The 22,518-nt window shown below is 38.9% G+C and overlaps 1 protein-coding gene across 1 annotated transcript; it reads right to left on the reverse strand.

Annotated features, from left to right (window-relative positions):
• Positions 1-486: 486 nt before the first annotated feature.
• Delta (neurogenic locus protein delta) lies at positions 487-20,868 on the reverse strand. Its single transcript, XM_015507712.2, has 8 exons — positions 20,167-20,868; positions 15,590-15,856; positions 12,376-12,433; positions 9,442-9,717; positions 5,854-5,914; positions 4,921-5,245; positions 3,350-4,569; positions 487-1,492 (listed from the first exon to the last, which is right to left on the reverse strand). The coding sequence occupies exons 1-8, from the start codon at positions 20,224-20,226 to the stop codon at positions 1,369-1,371; spliced, it is 2,391 nt and encodes a 796-aa protein (XP_015363198.2). The 5' UTR covers positions 20,227-20,868; the 3' UTR covers positions 487-1,368.
• Positions 20,869-22,518: the final 1,650 nt, after the last annotated feature.

Genomic DNA, 22,518 nt, shown 5'->3' on the forward strand with positions numbered 1-22,518 from the left:
ATGTGGTATTGTATTATTTTATTCGATCGATAAGTTGTTATTATGCTTCGTTTACGGTCTGTCCGCACGTTCCGATGTGCAGCAGAATATTATATACGAATGGATATCGCACGAGACGTAATGATATATCTACATATAATATTATTATTATTTAACTCGCGGTCGATACCCGCGGCGGTCACTATATCCTCTACATTATTACAATAATATCATTATTGTATTCTTTGTGTACATGTGCGTGGCACCCGTTGCGAAAATGGCATCATTCTGCAGACCGCAGCAGCCGATCGGCGCACGTGCCCCCGCCGTGGACAAGAGAACACCACCGCACGACGGAAACCTCGACGGTCATATTATAAGGGAAAGGAAGCGATGAGTATGACGACTATTTGATAATAATAATATAGTGGTTTTTGTTTTTTGTTTTTAATCATTTGAAACAATCATTTATTAACAAAGGAACAACAATAATATATTTAAAAAACATTTAAATGAGTCAATTTAACAAATTTATTCACTGACGAAAAATAAATGATCGTTGTTTAGAATTGTAATTTAACTTATTTACACTTCCGATATTATAATATACAAACGAAGAATTAGGTTTTTTTTTTACAAAATACAGTACAAAAAACTTAAGTATAATTTTTGTCTTACACGATTACGATATATATATTTATAATGCGTATAATGTATATATATACCATAATACGCGCTATAACAACGCTTTTACTTTTAATTAATTATTACATTAATGTTTAACAAAAAATTCGTCGTCCTAAAGACTCGCACAAAAAAAGTCGTATAAAAAACTACAAAATAATGACTTAGGGATTAAATAACAGGAACATGTTTTTTTTTTGTTCGACACATTAATTAAATTAATAATAATACTTATAATTATATGATTATAACAACAACAAAACGATCACAACGCCTAAGAGATCATCACCCTGGCTCTATTTTAAATTTATTTATAATGATGGGTATATTATATATATATACATATATATGTAAATAGATTGAGATTAGAATACATTTATCTTTTTCAGTTGTCGACGTTTTTTACGTGTTTTTCTTTTAACGGAGAGGGAATAATAATATAGTTATACGATATGATGATGTTAGTATGGGTAGGGCGGGATTAGATGAGGGTGTTAGAGAATTAGATATATTAATATGTAAATGTAGTCTAATCGTAATATTACGGCGTAAGCCAGTCATTTTCAAATGTGTGTGGTGTGGTGTGTGTATACAAATTGAGAAGGTCAAAAAAAAATGTACTGACAGATTCATCAAGAGGTCTACTTACAAAAAAAAATATTAATATATATATATATATATAATATATATAACTTAATTAACAGTCTAAACTTGAGTGGCGAAAGAGTGTTGGTCTAAAATCATCGATTTCACGGCCGCTCTTTCGTACTGAAGCTGCTGGTGTAAGTTGCGATGATAATGATGTTGAGCTTTGACGGGTGATACCTCGCTGAAACAGAACAAACACAAAATTTAATAAATACGTTCGTCGGACAATGTGCACATAAAGGTATTGTTGCAAAGAGAGTTAAATTTTTAAGGGTTAAAATTAGAAAGACATTTTACAAGTGCGCGGGTCTTGTAAATATGTGTATAGTAAGTGATCATTAGTGTGTGAGTGTGTGTGTGTGGGGGGGGGGGGGTCGATGCTAATGAAAAGAAATAGTGGAGTGCTCCCACATTCGCATGTCCAAGTCACCACCTGCGAGTGTGAACGGTAAAATAGTATCAGTTTATTTGTACATCGATGTGGCCACATTTTAAGGATTTTTAAATTTAAATTTCGAATAATCTACATTTAAAATGCCATAACAAAATTTGAAAAAAAGTGAACAGATCGATCTCAAGTTGACATAATATATAATCAGTTTTCGAAAGAACAGTCGCATAGTTAGGGGTCCAACGGTATGATCGACAAAAGATTGATACACATTTTGGTTGAAATAACGACCATTTGCAATCCCCGAAATATTATAATATAGGCATGAGGAAAGACGCGGCGGCGGCGGAGTTGTGTTAAGTCAGTGTAGTTGCGGTCTGATATAAATGAAGTCCTCGAGTCTCGACAATATAATATTAATAATATATTATTATTATTATTATTATTATTATTAGTCCGTTGTCGTATTGCGCCTAGTCATCAACACATTCATCGTCGGACCGCGGCTGTACCTACCAGACGACGACGAATAATAATAATAATTGTGTCTATCAAACACACTTCTATACATATTATTATCATTATATTTATAACACTATAACTGCAATATTAGGCTAGTATAGTAGGTAGGTACATGCGGCATTATGTTATTATTTTGTATCTACTGACGCGCTATCAAGACATTCCGCCGCCGCAACATTAAGACCTCACACACGTAATAAGACGACAATACAATATTGTATTCTGCCGATACAATAGAGAGAGCGAGAGAGACCCGTCGTCGGTATCTTAATATAATACATGTTTTATATACACACAAACATTCGGACACAATCACCACCGCGCCCCGCCGAGACGTCTGTTCAAAGTATACAAAAATATAACATAAATGTACGAGTGAAGTATGCTGCGGAGACGCAAACATTATTCGAGGAGAACACACGCTCACTTATGTATTATACCTACATATGTATATAATATGTGCATTACGCTTTATTGTTAAATGATAACGTCATACGCATGGTGAACATATTATTATTATTATTATATATTATACGACTCTGGAGGTTTGGAAAAATCATTGTAGTCGAAACGTGTGTCATTACGACGAGCGCATAAGGTTCGGACGACTTATATGATATATATATATATAGCACTAAAAAACGTTCAAACATGACGAGCTTATAATATGTGATGATATATTATATATCATATTATATGCCCCCAAAAACGTTTCATACGCATGACGAAGACAAAATATAAATAAAACATCATCATCATGAGAATATAATAGAAAAGGTTTTCTTTCCCCGGAAACTGCAGGTTGAAAGCTGTTACAGGTCTAAACGCATATGCTTCAAAATCATATAATAATATATGTATAGTCTGCAGCTTAACTATCGCGAGATCGCCATTTATTTACCGCCAAATTGATAGTTTATCCCTACATGAAATTTCAAACTCAATAGTATAATTTTCGAAACCAAATTTTCAATTTTTTTCCCCTACTCGAATCTTTAAAATCTATAGTGGTAAGGGCGTCTCTTTCAGTTGACCACGTTATTACTTATTCTAAATAATATCATCATATCTTAATGTAAAGCAATATTACTGTTAGTGTGATAATTTTTATAGTGTGATGCTTACTTATTTATGTTGTTGCATTGGTTTGCGGCCGAATCGACCGATATGACAGATATCCTGCGGTCCAACGCGTTGATCGCGTCCTGTTCCTTGAACGACATCCGGTTTTGTCTGTCGGTGTTGAGTAGCTTCTGCCTCTGCAGTGACGACGACGACTGAGCTGGCGTCAGCGACGGTTGCTGCATCTTGTTGGGTGCGGCGAAGCACAGCGGTTCCGAGTAAACGTTCTCCCTGGCCGCAGCCGGCAGAGGGTCCCACGAATTCCTGATTACGTGTGGGTCGCCCAACTTGGCCACACTGTGTATCGAGTTCTGTTCATTTTGCATTCTCGCGTTATCGTCGGCCTTCTTTTGGTCGCGGCGCCGGCGGTTCTTCATGCACAACACCACCACTATGGCGGCCAATACGGCCACTGGCACCGACACGGACAGCACCACCATGAGCACGCCGTTGACGGACGCCTGCACCATCTCGGGTTGTTCCTGTACCACCGCGGACACGTGTTTGGACCTGTCACCTAGCGTGGTCGGCCGCTCGTCGGTGCAGTTGGCGCCCGTGTAACCGACGGGACACTCACACCTGAAGCCGCCATCGCTGCCGCCGGTGCTCACGCATGTACCACCGTTCGCGCACGGCGACGACAGCACGCACTCGTTGACGTACCTGCTGCAGTCTTTGCCGCCGAACCCGGGCCGGCAACCACACCGGAAGTCGTTCTTGAGGTTCTCGCACGTGCCACCGTTGGCGCACGGCTTGGCCACGCAGTAGTCCACTAAGCTCAGACACAGGTCGCCGACGTAACCGGGCACGCACTGGCACCGGTAACCGTCAGCCTGCGCCTGGCATGTGCCGCCGTTCAGGCAAGGGTTGTGCTGACAGTGATCGGGTAGGTGGCAGTGGGCTCCCGCGAAACCGGGCGCGCACTTGCAAGTGTAACTTGAACTGTCTTTGCTCGGAATGCACGTGGCACCATTGCGACACGGGTCCGGCTGACAGTGATTGGTCGTCTGGTGGCAAGTCGGTCCGGAAAATCCGATCGGGCAATGGCAAACGTACCCGTTGTTGTTGATACCGGTTCCGGTTCCGTTGTTGGTCTTGGCAGTGTTGACGCAAGTGCCGCCGTTCCCGCACGGTGAACTCGCGCAGGCAGGCTGCGTGGACGTCTCGCATCTGACGCCTTTCCATTGGCTGGGACACGTGCAGCTGGAGACGGATCCGGTTTTCTGCGGAAACAAAATATAAAAAGGTTCAAGACTGGACAGTATAGGTACATAATAATAGTATTAAAATACGCGTTTATTGCCGCATCGCGAACTGACAGCAGACCCAACGGTTAAATGCACCCCCATCCCATCATCTGGGAGATTTAATTTTTTTTTGCCAAAAATTAAGATTTAGATCAATTCATTTTTAATTTACTGAATTTATAATGCTATACGTGTGAGAATACACGACGGAGGAGATTATCTGATTGAACTAACATTTGTAGATTCTTCTTTTTTTCTTCCCCCCTCCCTATACATTTTGATACAGCGTATGTGATATTAATACAAAGAAAATAATTCGACGCTCACCTTACACGTACCACCGTTGAGGCACGTCAGTCCAGTAGAACAATCCATTCCTGGTCTGTTGGTCAGTCCCATGTCGACGTTGCACTCGGGCCCCGTATATCCGGGGGCGCACGAGCACGTATAGAGGCCCTGGCCAGTGTTGAAACACGTGCCGCCATTTTTGCAGGGCGCGTGGTTGGTACAGTAATTCAGGTCCTGGTTGCAGAACATACCACCCCATCCTTCTTTGCACAGACACTGCCACGGTTTTTGGCAATAGCCGTTCACGCAACCCGGATATATCTGACACTGGTCGCATCTAGCTCCTGTCCAGCCTGCGTGACATCTGTGGAAGGGAGAGAAAGAAAAACACGAATTTTTAGCAGTTGCTGTATATTTTTTTTGGCACTACAATTATTACATATTATTATATACCAATCGAAGTTTTGGTGGGCCAAGCGGTGTATAGGTGGAGATGGGCTATAGATGAAGGTCCGCGTCGAGTGGAGGTGGGTGCGGTGGGGCACGGGAGTTTGAAAGACGCGCGGAGGAAATAACGTTTAAATATTATATATTATTCTCGGCGCGCTGATTGAATCAGATAAATAGCCGCAGCACGATCGATCCATAAATAAACAACAGGAACGATATAGTGTATACTTGTATATACATGACGATGACGGTGACCGGTTATGTGGGAGAGGTGCTTGGGTTAAGGTCGTCGGATATATGGATGGCCGTGAACCAGTCGGAGACTTTTAATTACCGACTCGAAAAAAATAAAAAGAATACTAATACTATACATACGTACATTTATACGGCACGTATATAAAACGGAAAAGCGAAGGAACATAAATAGAAGACTTATGGACTCGTATATGTTTATAATATATATTATACATAAAGGTTCGCAGTATATAGGTTCTATAATATTATATTATATAGGTAACTCACTGGCAGGTTCCTGGAGTCATGCACGTTCCTTTTTTCTCGTCGCAGCCAGGTGCGCAGATCGCTGTAAAAAAAAAAAAACAAAACAAAAATGAATAAAAATATAATTCAAAATTTAAAACGCTTAAAAAAAAATTGTCCACACACGCACACACTTTATATTCAATAACTCTCGGTGCAATACGTGTAGTGTGTACGCACACGCGCGCCCATATATTTATCGTCCGTATACATTGGAGCTTTATGCATACATATATATAATATACATGTATTACATTGAATTTAATTTTTTTACCCCGAGACAGTAGTGGCGAAACCGGAACCCGGCAGATGTTGTCCGACCCGTCGAGGGGCTCGCGTGGACGGTTTTTGGCGTGTGTGCAGTTCAACATTATATAATATATAATATTGCTCTCTGGCTGCAGAGCTGCAGGGGGACAAGTGGCCGCCGCCGAACGCGTTTTGCAGCTGCCACCCCGGGGCCAATGGGTTTTTGTTGTTATGTCAGACCCACACTACGCGTGCGTATACATATAAATATAATACTGCTCTGCAACAGCACCCCGATGTGTGTGTGTGCGTGCAGCGGACATATATACAGCTATTGTTCCCCGCTGGGAAAATGCGGGGCGGCTTGGCGAACTGCACAATAAACCGCGGCCGAGGAAAATTAAAATAATACGAAATATTAAATATTATACGAATGTGTGTGTGTGTATAATACTGCAAGGCACAAGCGGAATAGGACGGTAGTGATGACGACGATGATATTGCAGCACAAGTACGAAGACAACGACGACGATTGCGGCCAAGAATGTCGGCGGGGGGATAACGCGCTCCGCAGAGACTTAATGCGATTTTCGTGACCGGTCGGCAAGAATTTTTCATACGTGAATAATAATAATATTATATAAATATATATCTGTTTGCTGATCTTGTTTCGAAACGTTATGAATGGCGACAAATTGCACGGGTTCTGAAACGTAATTACTCTCTTGTGGGATCCGCCGCCGCGATCGCGGGAGAGAAATACAATACATATATAAAACGTAATGTATAATATATAAATAAATGAAACGAGGAAAGAATCGGAGATGGTCGGAGAGCGAGTGTGTGTGTGTGTGTGTGTGAGAGAGAGAAGGGAATAAAAAAACGAAAACCGGTAACTGGATATACAGAAACAATGGCGTTTAATAATCGTTCGTATAAACGGTTCTGGTGGTCGACGGTGGCGGAGCGATCGGGACCGACATCGACGGCGGCGGGTAACCGATACTCACCGTGTAATTACAGGCCATCTCTTCAGCTCGAATCTCTCTCTCTCTCTCAGTGTGTGTATATGTATATATGATTATTGTGTCACCGGTTATAAGAACTCGTGTGCGGCGGTGGAGGCAGTGGTAGCCCCAGTGGTCGGAAACTTTCGATGGTCTGCAGTCGGCAGTATTCGCCCAAAAACGACCGAATATGACAACCGAATCAATCGGCGGAACGATCTGATTAAAGAGACGCGGTCGAAAATGATTACAATAAATCCGTAATCGGTCCCCAAGATCGAGAAAGAGTCGTAAAACGCGACCGAAATTTGCTCGTAAAAACACTAGCCACTCGCCTAGTCACTAGTCATTCCCCCCCCTCCCACCACACCATAACCGACTCCTATACCGAATAAGTAATTATTGTCGCCGTCGTCGGCAGCGGCCGTGATTTATTAACGTCGCACATAAATAATACATTTTTTCCTATATAATATTATATTAATAACGTATTCCGCGCGTACGCACGAGAAAAAAAAACTGTCGCGCGCGATGTGAGTCATGTGTGCTCGTACGGTATTTTTTTATTATTATTATTATTCGTGTGTAAAACAAAAGGAGCGTAATATAAAGAGATAGTGATCGACGGCGGCGTCGAGGTATGTATGCTGGTCGGTCGCGGCCACGGCCGTCTGTTTAGGAACCACTGAGCGCATAACAACCTGACAGGCACACACGGCGCGCGAGAGAAGCCCATAGCTATGGAACGAACGTTACCGTGGGAACCTGGAGGACTACCGGAGCGGCGGCGGCGGCGTGTCCGAGAGACGGAACCACCACTGCCCGTGCACAAAAGGACTGGCAAGGCAACGACGGCGGCGGCGGCGACTACTACTACTACGACGACTACTACTACTACTACTACTACTTCTTCTACTACTATTATTAATATTACTACTACTGGCTGATACGACGACGAGAATCCGCGCGACGGAAGGTTGACCGGAGCGACGGCGGTCCGACGATGGACGGGGACGACTAACAACACCACTCATCATCATCATCATCATCATCATTGGATACCGATAAATTATACATATAAAACGCACGCTGGACACAACCACTGCTGCACGGCACGGTTAATTTTAAAATTTCCTTCCTCCTCCTCCTCCTCCTCCTCCAGCAACTCCTTACTCCTACTCCTCCTACTACTTCGTAATACCATTATTATTATTATCGTCATCGACGAGCGGGGTACAACCTATTATCTCGTTATTATTATTATTATTATTATTATCATCATCGGACACACGTATTAAAACGCATATTATTACATATTATTATTATTTTTACTATATGGAGAGAGATTGGTGGCGTGGAAGAAGGCAAAACAATGAAATCGCGTCCGCGCAATCATGGTAGGTATTACTATAATATTATTTTCCCTTTTTATAATTTTTAATTAGTTACTCGCCCCGAATGAAATTTAATTTCGAAACGTAAAATGGGCTGCGCGCATATATAGATACACCTATAAAAGTCCTATAGGAGGGTCTTCAACGATCGACGAAAACACGCCTCCGTCTCGCTGTACAACCAAACGCAAGTGGTAATAATAAAATTAAAATAATTTAAAACACGCTCGCACTCATGTACACGAATGCGGTATAGCAATATGGGCTATAGGGATGGGTCGAACTTCAATTTTTTCACTTTTTTCCCCGGACTGCTCGAATACAAACTCTATTATACTATCTATACACTTAAATGATATATATACAGGGTGTCTCACGATGATCTGATATGGAATAACTTTTGTTGTATTCAATATTTTATAACTTTTTTTCAATTTAATTCATAGACATTTGCACTAGGTACATTTTTAGTATACTTTTTTTATAATATGTTAATACTGAAAATAAAACTCTTAAAAATTGATAAAACTATTTATAGATAAATTCAAAATACCTTATTTGTGAATCTGATTATAGGAAAAATTTTAATGGTAAAAAGATTTATTCAAGTCAAATAGTTTATATTTTAGATTTTTTTTAAATTTTGGTTAAATTAATTTAGAACATAATAACTTTTTTTTTAAATCTGATTTTTGAGAATTTGCTAATATGAGAATATTTCTTAAATTATTTACTTATCATAATATATTATATAATTTTAACAATTTTTGTCATACGTTTAATTAACATTTTTTTTTTTTTTTGGATCTTTCTGAGACACCCTACATAGTATGTTTGTAATACAGTTAACATATTGAACTTGATTTTTCTCGAACTTTTCGAGAACCCATCCGTATAGTTTCACAACTAAAAAAACGTACCTTTGCTGCAATAGCTACCAGTCCATCCGGGCATGCATATCATGTCTCCGTCGTCCGAGCACAGGTAATGCCCGAAGTTGTCATCTCTGGGCCGACAGAATTTCGCGCATCCGTCGCCGTGATAGTTATCCTCACAACGGACCCTGTGCTCGTAAACGAGTCGCGATCGAACCCCGCCGGTCGACCCGGCATACTCTTGTTGTACCCATCCGTCGCTGAGTTTTAGGAACCGTTGATCCGTGATCCGCGTGATCAACGCCGAACCGTTGGTGGTTCCTGCAAGAGAGAAAAAAACAATCATCAATAAAATTGTAAAGGAATGAAAATAGAATTAATAATATTAATTTTAGAATATGTGGGCAGTGTCAATTGGTGAAGTAGGTAAATACATTTTTATAGCATTATTCCATGCATTATTGTCACAAATCGTTTTCTCGAAAACAATCACCACTGAACGACACGTTTCAGTCACATAAATTTATAAACTTAAAGAACTTTTTAACGTACATTGTACAGTAAATATTAATTTAAGTCATTTTTTTTTTAATGGAATTTTTTTGCGATTTTTTAGGGTTAAATAAAATCTCAGACCTAATAATAACAATAATAATAATAAATAAAAATATTTACAATAAAACAATGTGTCGTGTATAAAAAGTATTCGGTTCTCATATAATATGTGCGAGCGCGTGTGTGTGTACTGTGTATGTGTGTACACGACGAACGGGAGGAGGCGCCGGCGGACGAACGCGGCAGACACGTCGGCAGAGGCACCGTGGGAGAATAAGACGGTCACCCACCGCCCAACAATTGGTCACACACACACACACACACACGCACACATACACACAAACGCGCGCGCGCATAATACTCACACACGCCGTATGAATGCTACGTGCCTACCGTTTTCTTCAGCCGTTTCTAACGTCCGAATAAAATGGAATAATAATAATAATAATAATAATAATAAAGAGCCAATACAGCACAAACAACAAAGTGATTTCGACTCTCCAATAAGCCACAAGGCGGCGGCGTCGGATACGCGTATTATACTTTAATATTATTTATATCGATATAATAATAATTGTGACGTAATAATAAAAATGACGTGTTTTCGGTGTCGTTGTCATCGCTGTTGAGCAGCATCCTCAAAGACGTTTTATTTTCGGTACCCATATAAACGTTTCCGGGGGCCCGGAATTCCTATCATTTCCACCGATTTCCGTATATATTATTTCCGTGACGAGATTATTTCTGGACCCGTCGTATTTTATGTCGTATGGGGATCCGAGACACCGCGGGGCCCGGGTCTTGGCTCAGAATCAAAACGGAAAAAAAAATACAAAAATACAAACCCGAAAAACGTCGAAATAAAAGGTCTATTATAAAATACGCGCATATCGTCGGAAAAGGGGTGGCGGGGGAGGGAACAACGAGGAGACGGCTTCTCGCGGCAGCAGCAGCGGGGAGAGAAAAGAAAAGAATTCCCGTCGACAACGACGACGTCTGGTCCGGATTTTATTCAACGACAAAAGCGTTGAAATTTATGCGCTTCGCGATTACCCTGCCGCCGCCGCCTCGAAGAATACGACATGCATTTTTTTTTTTGTCCAACGGAGCACACACAAATCACACAAAAGAACACGAGAACGAGCGCGCCTATATATATTTTTATACATTATACGCATACGCGAGATGAATTTTAAGAATAATTGTATATACGCCGCCGCCACCCTTTTTGATTTCGTCCAACGGCGTTTGTCGTTTCACGAGCCAAACGATTTCTTCCCATGCGATTTTGTCGCACCAAAAATCTGAAGAATTATTATTATATAATATTATGTATATACGCAGACGACTATTCAAGACGACTGCGTAAATACGGGGACGGAGCCAACACACACACCACCTTTCCCTCCTTCAAACCGACGTCCGGAGTTTTTTAATTTTTAGTTTACCATCGCTATGGCAAACAAACATAAATAAACAATAACGCTGCAGCAGTGTATATATAATAATATAATATTATGTAATAATAATAATAATATATTACTCAATCGTAAAAAAATTTAAACGTTAACGCTTTTTTTTCCAGAATAAATATTGATGCACAAACAGGCACCACCACTATACCAAACAGATCTTATCAAAACGCACGACGATGTTGATAAGTCACTTTGGAGCGGCGGCGTTTGAGTTACCGCTAGAGTAGTACACGATATTGTTATTATTGTTATATATAGGATAAAATGTGTTTTCACATGTGTCGTATACTATACGAAGACGACGTATTAGTAATACCATTATTATTATTATTATTGTGCCAGTCGTCGTTAATATAAAACAGCCGAGCCGAACCGGAAATAAGAGTAGGTAATTAAGACATTTAAATTCATGAGAGTAGTTTATGTCAAATCTTTGTCGTCGTCGTGCAGTGCCAGCGCGCTTACGGACTTGTCGATTTAATGTTGTGTTTTTATGAATGGAACACAGCGGTCCAAGGTCGCCAATGGCCGCGATTTTACTATAATATATACGCGTATATTATTATATGTACCTATAATGTGCGCGCGTACGACTCGTGGGAAAACGGATACACTGAACAGGTGTTGTTTGTGACTTGTACAGAAGGGTAGGACACATATATTTCGAGGGCGTGCAGAGCGTATAGGGTTTCTGGGTATATAGACCCAGATACTCACACACAGACGACCCTACTGACTCAGAAACATAATATTTTTTTCCGACATTTACCTACGACGCATAATAATAATAATAATAATAATAATAAAAATATTAAGTATACGAGAACACACGCGACCGAGCGCGCACCAGATAATTGTAAAAATAAAACGTAATACGTGGATAGATGTTGTGTTCGAAACCTTAAGCAAACCGATTCGTTATCGTTAAAAATTAAAATATAATATGTACCTGAATTTCTTGCCGACGACGGTTCGTGCCACGCTTCCACGATGAGTGAGAACGTACCCTGTAAACAAATAAGAAAAGAAAAATTAACAAACAATGTTTAAAAACGAGATTTTTTTTCGACGTCCATATAATATGGTATCACTAATCAGTTATTACTTATTATATTAATAATATTATTTTGTCATCGGCACCGACGTTTGAGCCACGTGGTAAACGTCATATTATTTTTATTATTATTATTATTATTATTATTATTATTTTAATTTTTAACATAACGCGGGCGTATTTAATAATATTGTAATATCATTATTTGTTATTATTATTATAATCACGAAATACCATCATGGTAAGCGGTTTCGATTATAAATCGATACAGAGGTAAATTATGCAAAAAAAAAACATTTAAAAAAAACCCAATAATTTATCGCGTTGCTTACAGGAATAGCCCGCATGCAATAATGTTAGTGCATCTAGTTTCTCGATCGTGTAAACTGTTAACGGAGTAAAATCGTCATTGGTTGGAGTGGATTGCGCGCCGCAGCAGACGAAAATAAAAATAATAATAATATAAAGATAGTATATTATAATATTATATAGTGGGCTTATTTGAAGTAGTACTGTAGTAGTATACAATATATAATAATATATAGTATTGAAATAACTATTGTGATTCTTTGAGGTTTGTTTCGGGACAATAAAAAAAACGAAGAAAACCTATCCTTTCTTACATATTATTATTATCATCATTATATACAGAGAGAGACGCATTGACAAGCAGCAGTCTGCAGGTAAAGGAGATCCTAATAATAATAATTCCAATAATGAAAAGATCGATTAATTTTTATTCGTCCGTCCAATACACGCCCATCGTGCACGGCCGCAATTATTTTAACAATCGGATACCCTCTTCTAATTGCCAGTCGTGTGACAGGTAATCTCGAAATATTTCCGAACCAATTAAAATATCCACCTGTATTATGGTTGTAGACGATGATGACTTTCAAAGGAGGAACGGGAAAAAAGTAGCGCCAACAGACTGACACAAACACACACACCACAGAGAGGGAGAGAGAAAAATCGTAACGCACTCGAACTCGTTTTCTGTGTGTACCATTATTATTTATTGTCGAATAGAGACGCGCAATGGCAAGTATCTGAATTCGTGCCATATGGGAGATGAAGCGCTTAAGCCTATCGATTTCGGTCTATATATATTGTTACATAATAACGAATGCACCCTTCCTTTCCGGTTTCCACAACTCCCCGTGGAAATCGGTCATCTTCCACCACCCGAACGCCAAATGGACCGCAATGCCGTAGTGTATTATTTCCCCTGTGGGATGGCACACGTGAGTCACATTGCTGCAACAGCAGTTAATCCTCGCTCCCGCAAAGCTCTTGAGCTTTAAACGGATATATATTATATTGAACACGTCAAATCGTTTAATCGGACGAAAAATCGTGATTTTAACGAGTAGGCGTTCCGTCCAAGGAGAGCTACTAATTTTCTAGCACGAAATAAAACCAGTTTTAATCAATAGTGCGTGATAAGATCTAATTAAAAAATATCAAACGTATATTTATATATAAAATAAAAATAATAAAACGGGAGCGATTTTAACGTACACAATATTCGAAACTGGTATTTATGACATTGAATGTACAGAGAAATACACGAATGGAAGTCAGTTTCCCAGTGTATTTATCGTGTATTCCACCTATGTATAATAAAATATACGTCTGATGTCTGAAGAATATTACGAGAACGGAAAAAAACTCCCATAATTTCTACCGTTCTTGACAGGTTTTGATTTCACACTCCCTGGGTATCTATCTCCAGCACACCGAATCGCACGGGTACATTATTATTATAATATTATGTACGCGCCTTGTAAAGGGTTTTTTCTTCCGTCCGTTGTTAGCATTTTTGAAGGTTAAGGTCCCTCCCCGGGACGTAACGGTAAAACGGTCCGCAGCCGCGCCGGGGAGGATTTATTATCTCCGATTCCGCTACCCCTAAACGCACACATAATACGTATGGGCACAGGACGGGGTGCGACGCACAAAAGAAAAGGCTTCTGGAAAAAACGTATATAACATACAAACACGCGACGGTACAATGATATATATATCTATTGCAGCAGTAATCCGGCGTGATGAACCCCAACGGCGGATACCTATCCCATCATATACCAGAGCAGGTCAACCCTTTTGTTAGAATACAAGACAAGACAAGATCTCTCGAATATTTATGCGCGCATATCCTATGCACATAATGGTAAGTAGTGTGTGTGTGTGCGGGCGCTTACAATACGTACGGAATGTGTGCATATATAGATCCCATTTATTGTATCCTTTGGATATAATAATATAATATTATAGGTTTCCTGTGGCGAGACGAAGGAGGAAGCGAACGACAATAATATTATAGCATAAGACCGTCGTCGCCGTCGCCGCCGCCGCCTCCTCCTCTTCCTCGTTCCGTATGATTTTATTATTATTGTGTTTACTCGCGGAAACATCGTGTACGTGCGTACACGTATTATACACACGTAATTCAACAATACACTGGAGCAACGGCCAACGAGATATAGATGCTATAAGGTAGGGATGAGATTTCAATGATCGTTGCCTTTTTCTTCTTTTATTAGTAAGTGACATATGATGATAGTCGTTTAGCTACAGATTTATCTCACGTCTTGTCAAACGAATTATTTACTGAATTTGATATAACATTTTTGAAATTTTTAAAAGCATTTTTAGAAAAATATTATTTCAAGATAATAGGTAACGGAATAGTATTATATTATACTTCACCGTCCACGAAAACAATTGAAATATACCCCTTGGATTTGAAATTTCATACAATATATAATTAACACGAAACATTTATATTGTCCAACAACTTGCCTAACAGGCAAACCTAACACCTTTATGATAAGCAAACACAAATAAATCAAATGCAATAATGAATAACAAAATTCCAGCTATACATATTATTATAATTAAAATGATATATTTAAAAGTAATAATGCTTGGTATATCTTAAAGATTGAATACCTACACTATAAGCATAATATTGTTTTAATATATTTATGTCGTGGTTAACGATTTTTTTAAATGTATTCTACAAATGGGTATATATTAATAAAAAAAAATTAGGGCATTAATGTAATTTTCATATAGTTAAGTATAACACGTGGTATATTCTTACAGGCCATGTGAAATTGAAGTGGAACGCTATTGGCGTGGCGTTGGCCGGCAGTGTCAGGCTGTTCTCGCCAAGCACGGGCGTGACGACGTCACCGAACGTGCATGTGGAGTTCACGTTTATGTTGGTCTCGTAATGTTTCAGGCACGCCCGGAACTTTGTCCGGCACGGCGTACCACACACGCCACCGCAGCACAGGCCAGAAGCTTCTCGGCCCAACTCGTTGCTGAACGATTTTATCCGCAGCTCGAATACGCCGTTGCAATCCACCTATATAGACAATACAGACGTTTCATTAAATTCTATTAGCATACTATGTATTTACTTTATTTCCGAACAACATATCGTCACGCAAAAATACGCGACCGCTGTACGAAAACGAACGCGTTTATACGATACTAACAATAATAATAATGAGTATGTGTCACACTGTCACACGCATGCGGAGGAGAGCTCGCAATCGTTTTTCACAATCGACGACGTTAACGCCCAACGGGTAAAATGAAATACGCGCGTACAATAATATTTAAATATAATGCAAGAAAAACGCGTACTCGGCGGCCCACGTCGTTATATATTATGCGCAACGAGCTTGGCGACAGAGATACGACGCGTCGACAGGTGGTAGTGACGTTGACGAGAAGACATAAAGGTCGTCTCCGTTCAAAGGACGGCAGCGGCGGCGCGGGCCAAAACAATGGGTGAAAGCACGACTACCTAAATCGGAATGTCCTGAGCACCACGTACGCGTATTGCCCAAGGATATCAATATAAACGACGGTGACGATGACGATGACGAGGGTCACCTACTCGCAGACAGCGAAGAGTGGCTCAAAGGTCGCATGTGAAATGTGACAACGTTACTGGAATTTGGTTTTTTTTTTTTTTACTCGGTAAGGATGCGTTTTAATTTTATTTTCCAATAAAAGAAACCATAAAGGAGCTATCTAAAGCAATATACTGACTGCAGAAAAATAGAGAGATTGTAAGAAAAAAGAAGACATACACTTTGATCTTGTAACATGCACGGAGGGTAGAATGGCTATCTCTCCTCTCTTCATTATAACTATTATGTATTATAGGTACTAAGAAAGAAACCAGCTACATAAACCTCCACGCGCATCTTAGGTAACGGACTAACGGCCGATAGAATATTAATATTATTGTGTACCTAATAATATGAAGTGGCATTCGAAGAAAACGCGAATAGCCTGAGAACACGCGAATTTTTTCTCGACGGCGTGAACCTATAACACTAACACACACGAACAGCATTCGCTAACCGTGATACGTATGTAGGTGAAAAAATTGTCGTCAACGAGCGTGATAATAATATAACGCAGTGGCGGCGGCGCTATCACGGCGGTAACCATACTTTTATTACGTGCCGAGTATTATATTATTATTGTCGTGTAGACTCGCACATAATATATGTATATACGTGCGTGCGTGTCCTGTATGAAGCGCATTTCTACAATATACTATCTCACACACACGCCACAATAATAAGGGGCCGGTTGGAAAAGGCGACGACGGCAGTAGCCAGTAGGTATGCATTTTTCTGGTTTTGATCGTTTTATATTATAGAGAGGTGTGTGTGCGAATGACGACGTGTAATCGTAATTTATTGGACATAATATCATACGCGTTTTATTATTGCCATTATATTATTATTATTATTATGTTAGACCAGAAAACCAGAAATTTCCTAGCAGATTGTGGCGCTGGGCGGTGGTATATACTATATAGCAGCTATCCTGGATCGTACACCTTAAATGGGTTCAGGTAATTAACCGCATAACAAATCATACATGTTTTATGACATTATATATATTAATACCGTTATGAAGAAAAAGTATTCGTCAATTTTGTTTTATTTTTCTGATGTGTGTTCTATTAATTAATGGATCCGAAACTTGTCGTGTAAGTAATATCTTATTACTACACGTCGCGGCGGCTCGATTTAATCGTTAATAATTTTATTATTATCATAAAAAATCGATCGATTGTCAGACGTCACGCGCGGGGTAAATTACACATACATTATAATATGCGATTTACTCATTGTTTTTATTATTTTACATCACAATTGTCTATAAAGTGTACAAATGGCCTACATAACACACCTCGGCCACGTATGATATCATTAGCTAGGTATATTGTCGCTATACTATGGTCGCAGTAGTGTACGGACATCATCTCTATTTATTTGATTCCAACAATTTTATTGCGCCCCCAATGTGTTATATTTTTATTTTAGTCCGAAAATAATAATATTATTATAATAGTCGCCGTCGACGTTTTCTAAATTCTGTATGATGACACGCGTCTTATTCAGCCGACATCATGACATAGGTTAAAGACGCGCGAGTGTGTTACTGCATTTTATAAAAGTCATTCATTCCAAACAAAAAAAAACAATAATAACCAATGACTCGACACGTTTAAAGTTTCTTTTTATTTATTTTTTTTTTTCTAATAAAGTTAGGTAATGCGCTCATTGTTAGAGCCACTTGTGTTTGTAAATATACCGAAATACGGTTTTTTTGTTCCGCACACACAACACCGACGTCTTTTCGATTCGAGTTTTGCAACAACCGTGGCAGGGCCAGCAACACAACGAGAGTACGACCAAGACGTCATAATTGCCCGTCGACTACGACTAAACATTATCATTTGACGATGATTACATTATTATTCTACAGCCCCCGCATCCCGATTCGTAGACTATGGAGAAATCTTTGAGACATGGCATACCACTGAAATAATAAGGAAATGGATGAACCTAGCAGGCTGTTCCTAATACACGGATTGGTGTGCCTGAAACATAGGTTTCTATAAAATTCTGTGCTATAGATTAGCATTTTAGAATAAAACGAACAGCTACAAAGAAATAATTATAGAGCCAGTTATTCTGTGTTTGGGAACTTTTAATCGATCAAAAAAATTACAAGCCATTGAGATATTGTGCAGGAGTTTGTGGTTCGAAGAAATAGTTGTAAACGTTTATTGTTAAGAGTTTAGTCAACATTTCTAGTGATAGTATGAAATAGTTAATATTTTTTGTTGATAATTCAATAGCACCTTGTGGTTATTAGCTCTCCCTCCTCTTCTGGAACACGTCATTATCGATGGGTAAGGCCCATCCCCATCCGTTTCTATATTATCTGTACACAACACGCATCGTGTGCCTTATCTGCGGCAGATATGCTGATAAGTTTGAATGTAACACTAAACCAACTATAAGTCAACGTTCGAGCATAGAACAATATTGTCTTATACCATGGTATACATCCTATGATCACAAATTAACTATTGCGGTAGTACGATGACGGGGGAGCGAAATATATAATTGGTTCAGGTAATCACTTCACCCCCTCGCTACGAACCGATAATGACTGCGACGGTTCCGAGAAAATACAAAATTACCTATGTCGAGTACAACTCGAACATAACAATAATGTCCAACAACAACGTCGTTAATCGTTATCACGAGCTAAACAATATAAATAATAACGATTAAATTATTATATAATTATAAACAGTAATTATTAAAAACTAATTCCACTCTGCCGGACGGTCGGCCACCATGAATGGTCTATAATACTATAATGGGACCGCCGCGCCGACGGACATTATGGGGTTATATTATTATTATGAACACTCCTAGCGCGTAAAATCATCGAAAAAACGTTATAAAAAAATAAAAACTATTATACAATATATTTATATTTATATATATATATAACAACACACGCATATTACATTGGTTATGACGATAGTAATATGCGTATATGTATATTTCGTGAACGGGGAGAGATATAAATAAAACGGAACGACGAGGCAACTATGAAGTGGAGAGGAAGGTACGCGGCGCGCGTGGGGAACGCGAGACCGTATATATGTCAGCGGACCGTATTATTATTAAAAACCAGGTTATGGGCATCTTTGTTTAATTATATTTTATATCGGCCGTTGTGTCGGGTTGACGTTGAACAGGAGGATTTTAACGAGAACGGTCGGTCGTCCGCGGCTAGACGAGACTAAAGGAATTCGTAAGTATTATACTTGATAATAATAATAATTATTAATTGCCGTCGTGACGACGACAATGAGTTTCAGACGCGTGTGCGATACGATATTATTATTATCGGGATTCGGGACATCGCCGGTGCGTTATCGTGCAGTGGTGGACACTGGACGATGATCAGTCTACTGGTTAGAGCGAGTTTTTGGCATACCTACTTATATCATCGGCTAATACCGCGACCGAGGTTGTGAAAAATAATAATAGTATAATACCAACAACAGCCTACGAGATTTTAAGTCAAATTTATTTTCGTCACTCGGCGACAATGATATATTATTGTGATAATAACTTTATTGCGGGTGTAGGAGGGGGCACGACCCTCGTCGACAAAGACGGCGACGACAACAATCTATCGGTGTGGTCCTCGTGGGAATATCATAGCAACAATAATAATAATGACGAGGATCCGAGGAAGGCACAAAAAAATGTGCATAATAAGACGGTTTGCGATATTTCATTATAATAACAACATGTATAAATTTCTACTCACGTTTGTAACGACGAATGTGATGATGCATACAATGCAATATAGACACCACCGGTACCGCATGGTCGTCGTCGTCGACGCACAGCGCACTGATAACGGACGCGACACTTGTGTGCGCGAAAATGATATTTCGTATTATTCTCGAAACACGCGGCGAATATCCCGCCGACTTGGACTTAGACGTTGTCCGGTACGCGTGTACGTGGAACGCAACGCATCGCAGAGAGCACACTTTCGCGAAATTCAGTGACGACGACGCGCGCACAACCGATTATTGTTATGATTGGTGAATGATGATAATAATAACAACAACAAAAATGATAATATTATGTAGATGCGGACGACGAACACCCGTGGTAGACAATAAAAACGCACTTATTAAAAATAAGTAATATTTGTAAGTATAAAATTAATTATCACACAGCACGATTAACAGAAGAGGTAATAATAAATGTGGTATAATAATTCATGTGTACACAAACCGTATAAAATAGTGAAAAAAAATTTTTCTATAATAATAATTATAAATAATTTACGTTATGAATGTTCATTTTATAGATATATAATATTTCTGTCGCCGGTGGAAAAAACTTCGACAACGCGAACCACTGAGACACGGCGCGGAGTAGCAAGAGATACGCGCGAGCGCTATCGAACGGTCGCGGATCGACGACTGTGGCGGACTGACGATGTGACGGATACGAATATTATACGATACCGGCCGCGTCGTCCGACCCGGAGGATACGTTCTTGCGGCGGCGGCGGCGGTGCCCGTGCGTGAGCGTGTTTCCAGTCTGCCGCCAGGTGTCGGCACCGTACGCCCATCCCCCCCGGGCACCAGGTGACACACGCCGCCGATCGCACGGTAGTCACCCCTCTCTCGTCGCGGGGTGGTTGTGCCGTATTCGGGGCTTATACGTTATTATTATTATACCTACAATAAGTTTTTTTTTATGATTATTACTATTATTATTTTCACAATCACTCAACCCCCACCACTACCACCACCGAAACAGAGACGTACCTAATATATTTATTTATACACTGATATTGCGATGGCCAAACGCCCAAACGACGTATTTAAATTATTATATCAGTGCTCTATTCGAATTGAGTCCCAGATAAAATAAAAAAATACGCTCTGACACCAAAGTTGGGAAAATTATCAAATTAAAACGTTAACTACCTATTACAATTTTAACAAACGATTGGATTGTTTACATAATTTAACGTGTATCTTGGGGCCCAGCATCTTTTAATTTTTTTAAATGAGAATCTCCAGAATTTTTCCTGTTTACTTAATAAGCAATTGACATTATTGATGCTTCAATAGAAGATTTAAGTTATTTAAATCTCTGTGTAATGTATAATAATAAGTTTACCCAATTATTAAAATAGATTCGTGATACCTATATAGGATTGTAGGGTAATATGATGATTTTAAAATCAAAGTAAAGTATAACATTATTTGTAAATTCATTTTTAAAGATTACCATCTTTAAATTTAAAGTTTTTAAAACACAGAAATCACCAATTGTTCTAATTTTGATTTAGGTACATTTTCAAAAAAAAAAAATTATCTTCTTCGCGTTGTATACAGAAAGGTTTGAAATTATCAAAAAACTGATTTTAAATGCTTTATAAAATCTTAAAAATTAAAAACATGGTGTTCAAATAATAACTATATACTTAAAAATTCCGAAAATCATAAATCATTATTAAAGTAAATGGAATTAAGTGATAAGTATATTTGGAAAATCATCATACTGTATGATTAACGATGAACGGATGATTATTAGACTTTCTCTATTCCATTGATCAATGATCATGTTATATACAATTATACAAAGTCAACTCCTGTTATACTTGCAATATTATTCTAATAAAAAGTATATTCTTTAGTATGCATCACTTCAAATATTCCACACCTTAGTTAAATTAAAAATCGAAATTTTCTACTAACCTGCAGACATATACGAATCTGTAGTCTGTACATTTTTTCTGAAGAATTAGACAGAGTCTTATTTAAATCCGATATTATTATTATATATATTTTTTATAAATGTACAAATGCATTACAATGCATTCGTTGCTTATTCATCGCTGTATTTTAATAATGGTATGCTATTATAAAAGTAGACCTGTTGTTCCTTCGACAAAATTGAGACCACGATGCGATTTTTTTCCATCAAACGCGCCACGATTTGAATGTTAAATTACCACCGTGTTTGCGTGCCTACAAAAAAAAATTCGCGTGGGACGTTTAAAAATGCAATTCCCATATTCGATGGACACGATATATGTCGTAATATGTTATAGTGTGTGCTGTGCTATATATTATAATATTATTTTACT

Source organism: Diuraphis noxia, unplaced genomic scaffold (assembly GCF_037042655.1).
Source record: "Diuraphis noxia isolate RWA-SAM2 unplaced genomic scaffold, SU_Dnox_SAM2 contig0004, whole genome shotgun sequence".
Taxonomy (NCBI): domain Eukaryota; kingdom Metazoa; phylum Arthropoda; class Insecta; order Hemiptera; family Aphididae; genus Diuraphis; species Diuraphis noxia.

Excerpts from the sequence above, each read along its gene's own strand:
- Delta (XM_015507712.2), bottom strand. The coding sequence starts at position 20,226 with ATGCGGTACCGGTGGTGTCTATATTGCATTGTATGCATCATCACATTC. Across the intron at positions 5,915-9,441 it reads TGGTAGCTATTGCAGCAAAG|CGATCTGCGCACCTGGCTGC; the intron begins GTACGTTTTTTT and ends TTTTTTTTACAG. Across the intron at positions 1,493-3,349 it reads CAATGCAACAACATAAATAA|CGAGGTATCACCCGTCAAAG; the intron begins GTAAGCATCACA and ends GTTCTGTTTCAG.